We start from the raw sequence: 15,256 nt of genomic DNA on the forward strand, positions 1-15,256 counted from the left end.
GAGAACAAAGAGCGTTTTTAGTCAGCACTGTCATCACTAAACTCCAGACGATTCTTTCAAACAGCTGGAAAGCTTAAGTTAGAATAGTTTGCCAGAGCGCTAGTATAAGCACAGCTAGTGAGTAGATGATGTTCACTGTGATGATGATTAATGATGACAAAATTAATATTTTGGATTTTGTTTTCATTTAATATACAGTGCCCTCCAAAAGTATTGGAACAGTAAGGCCAATAACTTTATTTTTGCTGTAGACTGTAAACAATTGGGTTTGACATCAAAAGATGAATGAATTAAAATTTCAGCTTTTATTTACAGGTATTTTCATCTGGATCTGATACACAACTTAGAAGATAGCCCCTTTTGTTTGAACCCACCCATTTTTCATGTTACCAGAAGTATTGTAACATATGACTGACAGGTGTGTTTTGTTGCCCTGGTGTGTTCAAACAATAAATAGCACTGAATGTCTGCGCTCAGTTTCAGATCCGTGCAGACTGCATTTATAGTTAGTTAGACGTGTAACCAACATGAAAACCAGAGAGGTGTCTATGGGTGAAAATCAAGCAATTGTGAAGCTGAGAGAAGATGAAAAATCTATCAAACCATTGCACAAACACTGGCAACAGCAAGTACAACCATTTGGAATCTCCTGAGGAAGAAAGAAGCCACTGGTGTACTAAGTAACACCTCAAACGGGTAGATCAAGGAAAACATCTGCAGTTGATGACAGAAACATTGTGACAGCTGTAAAGAAAGACCCTAAAACAACTGTTAGTGACATCAGCAACAACCTCCAGAGGGCAGGAGTGAAGGTATCACAATCTACTGTTCGCAGAAGACTTCATGATCACAAGTACAGAGGTTACACCAGAAGATGCAAACCACTCATTAGCAAGAAGAATAGGAGACGAGCCTCAGAAATTCTGGGTTCAATGGACTGATTTTATGGACCAAAGTGATGGAAAGGCTAAAGTTTGGAGAAAGAAAGGATCTGCTCATGATCCCAAACATACCAGCTCATCTGAAACACAGTGAACACAGGTGTACATTATAGTACACATTACACAAGTAATGTAATGGCTTGGGCTTTCATCGCTTCTTCTGGGACAGGCTCATTAATCTTCATTAATGATGTAACATGATGGCAGCAGCACAATTAACTCAGAAGTCTACAGAAATATTTTGTCTGACAATTTAGAGAAAGATGCAGCCAAACTGATTGGGAGATCCTTCATCATGCAGCAAGATAATGACCCAAAACAACACAGGAGTTCATCAGGGGCAAGAAGTGGAAGGTTTTAGACTGGCCAAGTCAATCTCCACACTTAAACCCTGTAGAGGATGCATTTTACCTGCTAAAGAAGAGACTGAAGGGAGTAACCCCCCAAAACTGAAAGAGACTGCGCTGAAAGCCTGGAAAAGCATCACGAAAGAAGAATGCTAAAGTTTGGTGATGTCAATGGGTCACAGGCTTGATGCAGTTATTGAAAGCAAAGGATTTGTAGCTAAATATTAAGTCTTTTTCACTTTAATCTATGTTAATTCTATCTGTTCCAATACTTTTGGTAACATGAAAAATGGGTGGGTTCAAACAAAAGGTGCTATCTTCTAAATTGTGTATCAGATCCAGATGAAAATACCTGTAAATAAAAGCTGAAATGTCAATCTCTCATCTCATATCTTTTGATGTCAAACCCAATTGTTTACAGTCTACAGCAAAAATAAAGGAATTGGCCTCATTGTTCCAATACTTGGAGGGCACTGTATATATATATATATATATATATATATATATATATATATATATATATATATATATATATATATTTATGTTGTAGAATAAACATGCATTATCTTAGACCTTATTTCAGGCATTTATTCAAATATTCACTCAAAAACTTTTATTTTTATTAATAATTTGTATTCATTTACGTTTTCAATTTAGTTTTAGTTCAAGTTTTAGTAATTTTAATTGTCTTTTTTTAGATCTAGTTAAATTTTTTATTTTACAATACCATTTAAACTCAATCAAATTGAGAATTTATTTAAGTTAAGGTTTATTTTAATCCAAGTAACAAATGTTTTATATGGTTTTAGTTAAGTTTAATTTCAAAATTTCATTTTTAATTCATTTTAGTTAAATTTTTCTTCAAGTAATGAAAATGTTTTTAATGCTTTTAGTTTTAGCAATCAACAATGATTCAATCAATTCCTGATGGACAATTTTTTCACTGATATAGATCATAATCGGGAAGAAAAGATGATTGCAATTTCTATTTCGTGCCAGCTTGAAAAAGATCAATATTTGTTAATTCAATATTTCCTGTCTCAACAGGAAACCCATTATGATTATGTGGTATGAGATGATCTGTGTCTACCTCAGTCTGTGCTTTAGTGCAGGGCACAGGAAGACACGCCCCCTTCAGCCTCAGCTCCGCCTCCTGGTCAGAGTGGGCGTCGCCAGCCACAAGCTGATCTCGAGGAGTGGAATCAGCTGAAATACGCCAGAAATACTCCTGAGACACGTCCTGAACCTGAGGAGGCTCTTCCCAAACACCTACAACACACACACACACACACACACACACAGTGCTTCAGAAACTGTCTGTCGTCATAGCAACTGCTGCTTCCTGCTACACAGGAGATAAATATAACGCTGTGCATGACTTCAGACAGAAACACTACTGCTCAAAATTTCAGGGTCAGAAAGATTTTGACTTTTTGTGAAATAACCTTTTTATTCATCAAAGTGCCACTTAAAACATTTATAATGTTAGTAAAGATTTGCATTTCAAATAAATGCTGTTCTTTTGAACTTTGTTCATCTGTGAATCCTGAAAAATAAAATGTATCACGGTTTCCACCAAAATATTGTGCAGCACGACTGTGTTCAACATTGATAATAATCAGAAATATTTGTTGAGCAGTAAATCAGCATATTTTTTAAGGATCAAAGCAAAAGGTTTTGGATTTAAACGGTATTCATTTAAAAATTATAGAAATATTTATATTTTGAAAACATTTTGAATTTTTAATATTTCAGTTACACAATAAACTGTATCTGGCATTTAATTCAAAATAATGAATGATAATAAATTACTTAAATGCCAGACACAGTTTACTGTACAAGTAAAATATCAATAATAACCAGAAAAAATAAAATGTTCTGCATAATGCAGGACTTTTAATTATAATCGAGCCTAAAATACACAGAGACTTGTATTTTGAAATGTCTTTACTACAGCTTGCTGCTTATTCAAACAGCACTCTTACAACACAGTACAATATAAATTATATAAATGCTCTTATTATATTAAAATGTTACCTTTTGAAGTTTAATTAGTACTTTAAACCGCTTCACAATTCCTGTTTTCCAGCCCCAAATTCTCTTAAAATGATATGTTAAATCTATTTTTCATTAGCAAATGCAAGCGAAATGGTGGATACCTGATAAAAACTGATAAAAATTCAGCTTTGCATCACAGAAATAATATACATTTTAAAATATAATCAAATAGAAAACACTTATTTCCAATGGTAATTTGAATATTTCACAATATTACTGTTTATACTGTATTTTTTTATCAAACAAATGCAGCCTTGGTGAACAGAAGAGTCTTCCTTCAAAAACAAACTGACCCCAAACTTTTGAATAGTAACGCATGACGGTTTTACCACTGTTTTCAACATTACTAATAATCAGAAATATTTCTTGAGCAGTAAATCAGTATATTATTATGATTTCTGAAGATCATGTGACACTGAAGACTGGAGTAATGATGCTGATAATACAGCTGCGCATCACAGAAATAAATTACATTTTAACACATTCACATAGAAAACAGCTGTTTTAAACTGAAATAATATTTCACAATTTTTACTGTACATGTGATCAAATAAATGCAGCCTCGCTGCACAGAAAAGACTTCAAAAACACTGAAGACTAGAGCAATGATGCTGAAAATTCAGCTTTGCATCAGGAATAAATTACATTTTACTATATATATATATTAAAGGGTGACCAGATGAGCCGGGGGGGGGGGGGGGGGGTGAATAATGAATAATAAAGATAATGAATTTCAAACGAAAGTGACTGAACCAATCATGTTTTTATTAATATAAGTAGCCTACATATACATATAATTTTATATAATATAGAAGTAACGTTAGGCTATTTTTATACTTCAAACTGAAGTTAATGAACCAAAAAAAAATAAAACAAGATGCTGCAGCCAATGAGCAGCCGGCGGGGGCTGGTTGCCAGGCTGCAGGATGACTCAACCTCGCTCCACGGACAGTTTTTTATGTTTTATCAGACAATAACTATTTAAGATTTTGCTTCAGTATAATTTTCGGGACAATTAGAGCGGGATTCGGGACAGCAGCTTAGATTTCGGGACTGTCCCGAATTTTTCGGGACGTCTGGTCACCCTAATATATTATTCACATAGGAAACGGCTATTTGAAATTCTAATAATATTTCAGAATTTCTACTGTATTTTTGCTCAAATAAACGCAGTCTTGCTGAGCAGGAGAGCGTATCTGTCTGTTGGTCACCTGTCTCCTGAGGCGTCTCCACAGACGGGCTCTCCTGTGATAGCGTGGTCCAGCTGGAGTCCTCCTCCTCCTCCTCCTCCTGTTTCTCGGGTCTGGCCGGGTGTTCAGGCGACTCCTCCGGCTCGTCTCCTCTCAGCTTCAGGCGTAAGGGACTCCTCTGCAGCCGCGCTCCCCCCGGAGACCCATCTCTGACGTGGCCGATGCGCTCGTTATTGGGCCGGAGCGAGTGTTCGTGAACCTCCAGCGCCTCTCCAGGACTCTCCTCCTCCTCTTCCTCGCTGGCCAGCAGGAGCAGGTGGTTCTGAGGGAGGGTGAGGTGCACCTCCACATGGTTCTCTTTAGCCCACGTCTGTGCCTCTAGTTTGGGCAGGAGGTGTTTCTCCTCGGCCTGTGTGTCTTTATCTGGGCTGTTCGGTGCCTCCTCTTCTCGATGGTACTCTAGAAAGCTCTTGGTCCTCCTCCTGATGGTGGGGTTCTTCTGGTTGTCCTTCCCCTCCAGCCAATCCCAGCTGGTCCTCACCAGGTTCTTGTCGTTCTTGTTGAGGTCCAGCTGCTCCTCTTTGAGCTGCAAGTTGGTGCCGTTTTTGGCCAGTTTGGGATTGGAGGTGGAGAAGGAGAGCGAGGAGCAGTAGAGGGACGAAGAGGAGGCGGATTTCGTGGGGGCGGGTTTTCGGTCCGAGGAGGCATGGCTTTGGGTCAAAGGGGCAGGGTTTTGGCTCAAACCCATAGCGTTTTGGATATTGGTCAGCGCATATTTCTGCCGACTCTTCGAGCTTTGCGCTTCCTTGGAAACGGCGACCACGCCCTCCTTTATGGTGTCGCAGCTCAGCTGCTGGTTGTGGGAGGAGCGTAAGTTGAGCGAGGTGGGCGGAGTCAACAGAGGCCCGCTGTGATTGGTCGATTCTACGGTCGATGCGCTGCGTCTGAGGGGAGGTTTCTGCAGTGACATCATCGCAAACGATTAATCGGCTGCGGAGAGAGAGAGAGAGAGAGAGAGAGTGATGGTTAATTTATAATTCATGTTTCTGGTCTCATTGTTATAGGTGCTTGTTTCTGCCAAGGGATAAAAAATAAAAATACATTTAAAAAAAAAAATTTAATTAAAATCTCACAATTTATATTTTTTTCTTGCAGTTCTGAGTTTATATCTCGCAATTGACTACATCTCTCAATTCTATTTTTTTCCTCACAATTCTGACGACTTCCACAATTCTTTTTCTTACAATTCTGACTTTATATCTCACAATTCTATTTGTATCTCACAACTCTGATTCTGACCTCTTCGCCACCAGTTCTAATTAGCTTCATTAATTCCTGTCACTGAAAACAGAGCTGGGAAAGGATGCTTAGATCTTTGCCAAAGGAAAACACACACAAATATAATCACATCTTAGTATTTTCTAATATAAAGAATATCACACTTGTGAGATCGTGTTGATGTCTCAGTCATTTCTCCCAGACGGCACTGAGATTAATTCAGATCTTTACTCTTCTCCTGCAATGTTATGTTGAGAGGAATCAGGAGAAAGTGCAGAGGTGTTGTGTGTGTGATCATGATATTACTGTAGTTCTAGAATAAATGTCAACATGCATTTACTCATCTCACGGCACAAAAACACATTCAGTATTCCTCAAAATGAATAAAAACAGGGAAATGCATACTCAGAATATGACGCAAACTAATTAATTGTTAAGTAACACAAATATCCTTTATGTATTTAATGCCATTTTATTAACCAGCGTCTTTGCTGCTGACATTTCATGATCCAATTCAACCATATAAATAAGCAAAAATGACTCTAGATAAACAAACATCTTTTTTTCTTATAAACAATAACAAACAAGCCAGGCCAGAAGAGAAACAGTAATGCAAAAGTAACGCAATACAATACTTTCCATAAAAAGTAACTAAGTAACACAATTAGTTGCTTTTTTTTAGCGAGTAGCAACATTGTAAAGCATTACTTTTAAAAGTTACTTTCCCCAACATTGTTTATATATATATATGCGCCCTAATTCTGTTTTTATAAGGTGCTGACTGGATTGAGCCATAAAGAATATCTTTAAAGAATAAAGAAATCTACAGCTACATTTATGTCTGTTGCCATCTGAGATGAATTTGAGACTTTGTACGAAACATTACTGAGAATGAGAATGAATAATATCATTTGCTCTGTTAATCAGCCGTGTTTCACTGTGTGTTTGTGACTCTTAGACTCGATCACCTTTACATGAACTGCACAGTCAGCACAGCGTCTCACGTTAAACTACGACAAACGGGTCCAGTCCACACAAACACACACAAACACACATATACACACGGCTGTGATGGACTGGGCTGGAAAATGTGTTTACTGCAGATTTCCACTGAAGATCAGTGTGATTATAAAGCATTATTCAGCACAACAGCCCGCATGCAACACACACACACACACACACACACACAATGTGTGTCAGTCTCCACATGCGTGACTGTTTTTCTGTGCATCAGCCAAATGGTGTTTTGACTGATCACAACCCTGATACTGTATTCAGAACGATGTTATAGTGTTCATTAATAACTCAGATTTACTTACAGATAAAGTTATTCAAGAAGGCAATTGGATATTAATTGCATATTGACAGAAAATCATAAGGATTAAGCTGTTTTAACTTGTTTTTACACATCTTACTGGGAGTGGTCTGTAAATCTGCACAAAACAAATAGTTTATATTCCTATATGCAATAAAATTTAACAGCAAAACGGCAGTATAGTAAAGTGCACTATCGTATAATACAGTAAAATACTCTTGGAAAATTATTTACCAAAAATATCTGAAATAGGACATACCAGCAAAAATACAAGATTCAGTATCTTCACTATATAGGATAAGACAGCTGGAAAATAATTTAATTGATTAATCCTATGAGCAATAAAATGGCCAGACTCAGGAATTCTACTAGTATAGTACAGTATTGCATTGAAAAAGACAAAAGAATTTGTGATTACAATCCTACATTCAGTAAGATTTCAGATATAACAGCAAAAATGCAAAGCTTAATAACTTTAGCATTGCAATAATTGCATATTCTGACTGATTATAATTGTGCAATAGGATTTGAAATAAGATCAAATGCAAGATTAGCGCAATATTGCATAATGTAGCAAAAGACATTTGGAAAATAATATATGCTAAATCTGATTATAATTTTATAAACAATAAAATTTTGAATAGGATATAACAGGAAGTGCAAGACTAAAACATTATAATATAGTATATACTATTGCTAATATTGCATATTCTAACTCTGATTATAATCCTAATATATTACAGCATTACATAATATATACTACTGGGTAATTCATACTACTATTTGATTAATCCTGTATGCAATAAAATCTGAAATAAGATATATCATCAAGAATGCAAGATTTAATAACTTTACTACAGTATAGTATTGCAATAATTGCATATTCTGACTGATTACAAATCATATATGCAATAATATTTGAAATTAGATATAGCCTACTAGAAAAAAATCAAGACTCAGTAATGCATAATATAGTAAAAGACACTTATGTAAACAACTCTTTGATTATATATATATATGCAATACGCAAACAAAAATATCATCAAATACAAGACTCAACAGCACTGATACCGAAGTATTTTAGATAAAAGTCAATATTTTCCAAAGTTTGATAAATACAGCCATGACATGAGGATGCACAGAAGTTGTTTGTCCTCCTGATGATGACAGATCGCTTCTGATCGGCCCAAAACATTCTGTGCGATGAATGACGCACATCTCAACTTAAACACACAGTCTGCAACAAATGCTCCATGCATATCATCATCTCGCGCATTATTAAACATATATACACGCATTATTCCTGCATGACACTGATGTGACAGCGAGAAGTGTCAAGTCACGCGCATCCTGTGCATAAACAAACTCAATGCAAGCTTCAATTGTATGAAGTTGCAGCACCGAAGATGCATCAGATCAATCAGAATAATCAATAATGTGTGTGATAGCATGACGTCATGCGTCCAGAGACTGTCACTCACCAGCTCGTTCCGCTCCTCTCTCGCCTGGAGATGCTGATGCGGAGCCGCGAGGTGACGCCCGCTTTTAAAGCCCAGACGCCCGCAATCAGAGACCGCTCCTCTGCTCTCCGCACAGCGTCCAGTGTGCGCGCCTCTCTGCGCATGCGCCCCGCGCCGCTGTCTCTGTGTACGCGTACGCTGACCAATCAGAGCGCCGAGCGCAAGATACTGCATGAATATTAATCAGGTCGTTCTGACATTGCGTCTCGAGTTTCCTTGAGCGTCTAGAAACTGATTTAATATTCATGAGGCACGCAGAATGATTGGAGGGACGGAGCGTCGACCCACCTGCTCAAAAACATATATTTTTTAGTTGTTTAAATGCATAGATTAATGGTACCTGCAGTATTTATTTGACGGACACATCACATCTGAACACTCTATAATAACAACAGAAAGAATAAAAAACATCAAATTTAAGTTAAAAAAAAACTTATTATGATAAATGTTATTATGACCTGTTTCTAAAACCTTAAAATGTCTATTAGAATAAAATGGGGGGGTTTTTTGTTTTTGTTTGTTTTTTCGTGATTAGAACTTTTTTTTAAAAAAGTTACAAAAACGTTCCCTACAATGTTGTAAGATTTTTAGGCAAAAATAATATTTTATTTTTTATGTTCTAAGAACTGGATTGCAGACAGAACTCTTTCTCACTTTTTCCCTGTTGTTTTATTTAGTTTCGTCCCTCGTTTGTTACTCTCCCCACCACCCCTAGACAAAGAGGATGCAACACCATATTACTTGACACATCAGAATCAGAATACGAATGAGCTTTATTGCCAAGGATGTTTACAGATACGAGGAATTTGTTTTCATATCAGAAGCTTCCACGGTGCAACAGAATGACAGGACAGAACAAAAAACTAATAAAATAATAAAATAAAATAGAACAAGTAAATAAGGAATAACAATATACAAATTGACAGTTGTAAGTACAGGTGTATTATGTGCAAATTGAAATGTAGTCTAAGTATGTGTGTTAGATAAAGTGTATAAATAGAGTTGTGTGTTTCATGTTTATTGTTAAGAGTTCATGAGATGGATTGCCTGAGGGAAGAAACTGTTCCTGTGTCTGGTCGTTCTGGTGCTCAGAGCTCTGTAGCGTCGACCAGACGGTAACAGTTCAAAGAGGGAGTGTGCTGGGTGTGAGGGGTCCAGAGTGATTTTACCAGCCCTTTTGCTCACTCTGGATAAGTACAGTTCTTGGAGAGTGGGGAGGGTTGTACCAATGATTCGCTCAGCAGTCCGGGCTACCCTCCGTAGTCTTCTGAGGTCAGATTTGGTAGCTGAGCTGAACCAGACAGTTATTGAGGTGCAGAGGATGGATTCAATGATGGCAGAGTAGAACTGTTTCAGTAAGTCCTGTGGCAGGTTGAACTTCCTCAGCTGGTGAAGAAAGTACAACCTCTGTGCAGCCCTGAGGAGCTCCAGTGCTGATGGTTCGAGTGCTGGATGAGAATTTTCCCAGCTTCACTAGCTGCTTCCTGTCTGTCAGGAAGCTGGTGATCCACTGACAGACGGAGGTGGGCATGGAGAGCTGAGTTAGTTTGGGCAGGAAGTCCGAGCCGAGCTGAAGTCCACAAACAGGATCCTCACACAAGTCCCTGGTCTGTCTAGATGTTGCAGAACATAATGAAGTCCCATGTTGACTGCATCATCCACAGACCTGTTTGCTCTGTAGGCAAACTGAAGAGGATCCAGCGAGGGTCCAGTAATTGTACATTGTGTTAGTACATATTAACCAAACACAAAGTTAGAAACACAGAAGTCTTTGTTGTAGTTAAGACAGTGCTTTATGGTAAAATGACACTCAATAAACCTCATGCTAAGCACACAAAAAACACAAAGTTGGCTCTGATATTGAGGCTCATGGCAAAATACAGCTGGCTTTTCATGAACTGCACATTTACACAATCTGATTAAGAGACATGGTAACAGGGCCAGTTCTAGACACTGGGAGGCCCTAGGCAAAATTAATGTTGGAGCACCCCCCCCCCCCCCCCCCCCCCCCCCCCCCCAAAAAAAGCACTTTAAACAAATATGATTCCGAACCTTTTTATTTATACAACATTTAATTTAAAATTTTGCAAAGTTTGGACATTACTATTTTAATGTTTTTGAAAGAAGTCTCTTATGCTCATCAAGCCTGGATTTATTTGATAAAAAATGCCAATTTTTTTTATCATTATTTAAATAATGATTTTCTATTTTACTATACTTTCAAATATATTTCTGTGATCTGCAGCTGTATTTTCAGCATCATTACTCCAGTTTTCAGTGTCACATGATCTTCAGAAATCATTATAATATACTGATTTATTATCAATGTTAAACAGTGCTTAATGTTTATTTTATAACCTGTGATCCTTTTTTCAGGATTTGTTGATTTATTAAAAGTTGTTTAAAAATAATAAATAAATATGTTATAACAATAAAAAAAATTCATTACTATCACTTTTTTAATCTATTTAACACATCCGTTCTGAATATTACTGTTTTGTTCTGTATATTTGATCAAATAAATGCAGGCTTAATGAGCATAAGACATTTCTTTCAAAAACAATTAAAAAAAATTAGAATGGGTCCAAACTTGTGTACAAATCAATCAAACTTCATCTAAGGTAATCTCTTTTGCGTTGTATGAAGATGTTGTTGTTGTTGTTGTTGTTGTTTTGCTGTTTTATTCAATTTAATTCATAGTTCCAGAATACCACTTACGTTGATGAACATAAGTTCACCCTAAAATTTAATTTCTGTCATTATTTACTCACTCATGTTGTCCCAAACCTCTATTAATTTCTTGTGCTGAACACAAAAGAATATATTTGGAAGAATAGGTAAACCGGGTAACTGTCCGGGTAACCAAACAGTTGCTGGTCCACACTGAATTTGATAGTGGGGGGGGGGGGCACATCAAATATGCAAATATTTTCAAGCAAGCAAATATAAAAAATACGCAGAAATGTGGGAAAATGCCACCACCTGCTGTGACTGCACTCCTCCAAAATGCACCAAAATGAGCCTGGCGGCAGTCACGTGGTACATCTGTCACTGGTCCAAATCGTACCTCTCAGAACATTCTGAGTTTACAAGTTATAATTATGAGTTCAGGAGCACGTGAGGGCTTTGGTGTTGATAGTGTTGCCATAGAAACACATAATTTAGTTTCTCTATAGGGTTCAGGTCAGGCGAGTTTGCTGGCCAATCAAGCACAGCAACACCACGGTCATTGAACCAGCTTCAGGTACCTTTGGCAGGGTGGGCAGGTGTCAAGTCCTGCTGGAAAATGAAATCAGCATCTCCATAAAGCTTGTCAGCAGAAGGAAGCGTGAAGTACTCTAAAATTTCCTGGTAGATGGCTGCATTGACTCTGGACTTCAGAAAACACAGTGGACCAACACCAGCAGATGACATGCAGCCCAAATCATCACTGACTGTAGAAACTTCACACTGGACTTCAAGCAACATGTCTCTACTCTTCCTCCAGACTCTGGGACCTTGATTTCCAAAAGAAATGTAACTTTTACTTTCATCTGAAAAGAGGACTTTGGACCACTGAGCAACAGTCCAGTTCTTTTTCTCCACAGCCCAGGTAAGGTGCTTCTGACGTTGTCTCTGGTTCAGAAGTGGCTTGGTAGCTCTTTTCCTGAAGACGTCTGAGCGTGGAGACTCTTGATGCACTGACTCCAGCTTCAGTCCACTCCTTGTGAAGCTCTCACAAGTGTTTGAATCAGCTTTGCTTGACAGTATTCTCAAGCCTGCGGTCATCCCTGTTGCTTGTGCACCTTTTCCTACCCAAATTCTTCCTTCCAGTCAACTTTGCATTTAATATGCTTTGATACAGCACTCTGTAAACAGCCACAGCTTTCAGTAATGACCCTCTGTGACTTACACTCTTTGTCGAGGGCGCCAATGTTCATCTTCTGGATCATTGCCAAGTCAGCAGTCTTCTCCATTATTGTGGTTTCAAAGAATAAGAGATACACTGAATTTATACTGTAGAGATGGTCTTAATTGAAACTCAAATGTAAATATTCTAATATTTTGAGATACTGATTTTTGACTTTCATGAGCTGTAAGCGCTAATCATCCAAATTAAAACAAAAAAACTTTTGAAATGTTTTACTTCACATGTAATGAATCTAAAATGTAACTTGTTTCAAAAAGTGAAACATTCATATAAGAAGAAATGAAGACAACATGTGAGTGAAAAAATAATGAAAGAAATTAAATTTTTGGGTGAACTACCCCTTTAATGCATTGGTCTCAAACTAGTTCCTGGAGGGCCACAGCTCTGCACAGTTTAGCTCCAACCCTAATCAAACACACCTGATCCAGCTAATCAAGCTCTTCAGGATCACTAGCAACTTCCAAGCAGGTGTGATCTGGAACTGGTTGGAGCTAAACTGTTAGCTGTGGCCCTCCAGGAATTGAGTTTGAGACCAATGCTTTAATGACAGTCCGCAGCATGTTTAGTAGGCTACTGTCCCTTTAAGACCTGCACACATCTAATATTACACTCACTATCCATTTTTCTCTCAACTGTTTACTTTCATTTTAGTCTATATGTAAACCTTGTGTGTTTTGACAGTGTTAGCGCAAAAGATAACTTAGTTCAGTAATCAGGCACTGTTTAGTGTGCGCTCTTCAGGCAGAAAACACATCTCTTGGTTTTATTAGTAAAAAGTCCTCAATATTTTCTATACAACACTGAATCACAATTTCTTTAATGAAATATACTCAATACGTGTAGCCAGTAGATTGTGATTAATACAGTGTAAAACTATCACAGTTGTGTGAATAGTTTGGAGTTGATGTCACATGCGTGCTATTAAAGAGATCATCAGGGAGATCTGTGTACTGTAGATTTTTGCAGTTTCATAACTAGTTGAGGAGGAAGGAGTAACACGAGCAGCTCGTCGTCGTTGTGCACAGGAGAGTTTCTCATTGGGGAGTGAGGAAGGATTGAGGAAAGGATTGCAATCTTGTTACTTCTGGATTTGTGAGTACAATGGTTTTGTATCAAAAGAGCGTCACCTAGTGCGCCATCTGTGTACTGATCATTTTACCAGCACACTCCCTCTTTGAACTGTTACCGTCTGGTCGACGCTACAGAGCTCTGAGCACCAGAACGACCAGACACAGGAACAGTTTCTTCCCTCAGGCAATCCATCTCATGAACACTTGACAATAAACGTGGAACACACAACTATAATACATTATACACACTCACTTATTTTTATTTTCTCATTTCTAATTTGCACATACTTGACCTGTACATACATAGTTGTCTATATTATATATTGTGTTTTTGCTGCTTTGTACATTGCCTATTTGTATATTATTCTTTTATTATCTGTGTCCTGTCCTGTTGCTGTCTTTCTGTTGCACTGTGGAGCTTCTGTCACTACAACAAATTCCTCGTATGTGTAAACCTACCTGGCCAATAAAGCTCATTCTGATTCTGATTCTGACAAGAGTACTTTGTACTTTAAAAAGTTTTCAAATAGCAACTTTTTTTCTGCATCCAGATAACCATATAATTTTTCCCCAATGTGTTTTCATATTTGCAGATGACATGATGGCACTTAGAATTTTGCTCCTATTTTGTTTAAAGGTCTTCTTTTCATTTAGTTCTGCCCTTCAGAAGCTATTTACATGTTTCTCAGAAGACAAAATGAATGTGTACCAAGTTTCATGCAAATTGAACTGCATTCAGAAGACAGTAAAAGAGATATTATGTGTGTTTACATGGTTGCTTCTAACGACACAAGAATAACATGCTTTGTACTTCAAACGTTTTGATATAGCAAGTATAGATCATTTCTGCTTCCAGATCATTTTTTCTCTTCAATGTGTTTAATTTGTTTTTTATTTGCAGATGACATAATGGCACTCTTCCCACTGAACTAATGAAAATACTGTAAATGTTTGTTTTATCACTTGTACCAGACCCTGATAAAACTGGTTTAAATGATTAATTAACCTGTGTGTTGTTGAGAGTTTGGTTTCTGTTTTCACTTTTAAGCAAACTTTTATGACAAAGATCCCCTGTAAATGTCAATGATCTGTGTATGATTTTGGGTCCTTTTTGCCCAGGGCTGTTTGCGTATAACGACTTCTAAGAATCAATATTTTCGTATACCTACTTGTTTTGCTTCACAAATCCATAATGTACTGTCATGTTAGCTTCCCCTTTAACTGTGTATCACTGTGTATTGTTGTAATCAGTGCATTATCATTTCTCTCTTTCTACCTTTCCCACCTTAATCATGCCTCCTACCGTATAAGAGCGAAAACACAGAAAGCCGGACAATTCTGTCAGAGGCAGGGAAAGAGTTAAACCTGAAGACGATGTCATTCTTCTGTCAAACTGTTTTTGTTACAAGTGGCCTATTCTCTTGCAGTCTCTCCATCTCACACACACACACACACACACACACACACACACACACACACACACACACAGCTTAGTTGTTTGATAAGGCCTTCATTACTTTTAATGACCATTATGCTTAAGCAGATGTGTTTGTGGTCTTTATTTTAATTTATTGTTTTCATCTTACCGTATTCTTTTATTTTATTTTTGAAATTGTACAGCACTTTG

General features: G+C 37.5%; 1 protein-coding gene across 1 annotated transcript in view; it reads right to left on the reverse strand.

Annotated features, from left to right (window-relative positions):
- Positions 1-8,753, reverse strand: part of LOC306882910 (amyloid beta precursor protein binding family B member 2-like) — a 41,006-nt gene extending 32,253 nt beyond the window's left edge. Inside the window, exons 1-3 of the mRNA XM_079437907.1 lie at positions 8,611-8,753; positions 4,558-5,526; positions 2,379-2,557 (exon numbers count right to left, since the gene is read on the reverse strand). Of these exons, the coding sequence (XP_079294033.1) occupies positions 2,379-2,557; positions 4,558-5,509 (1,131 nt within the window). The 5' untranslated portion in view covers positions 5,510-5,526; positions 8,611-8,753. The remainder of the gene's footprint in view (positions 1-2,378; positions 2,558-4,557; positions 5,527-8,610) is intronic.
- Positions 8,754-15,256: the final 6,503 nt, after the last annotated feature.

This window comes from Barbus barbus (assembly GCF_936440315.1).
Source record: "Barbus barbus genome assembly, chromosome: 17".
NCBI classification, from domain to species: Eukaryota; Metazoa; Chordata; class Actinopteri; order Cypriniformes; family Cyprinidae; genus Barbus; species Barbus barbus.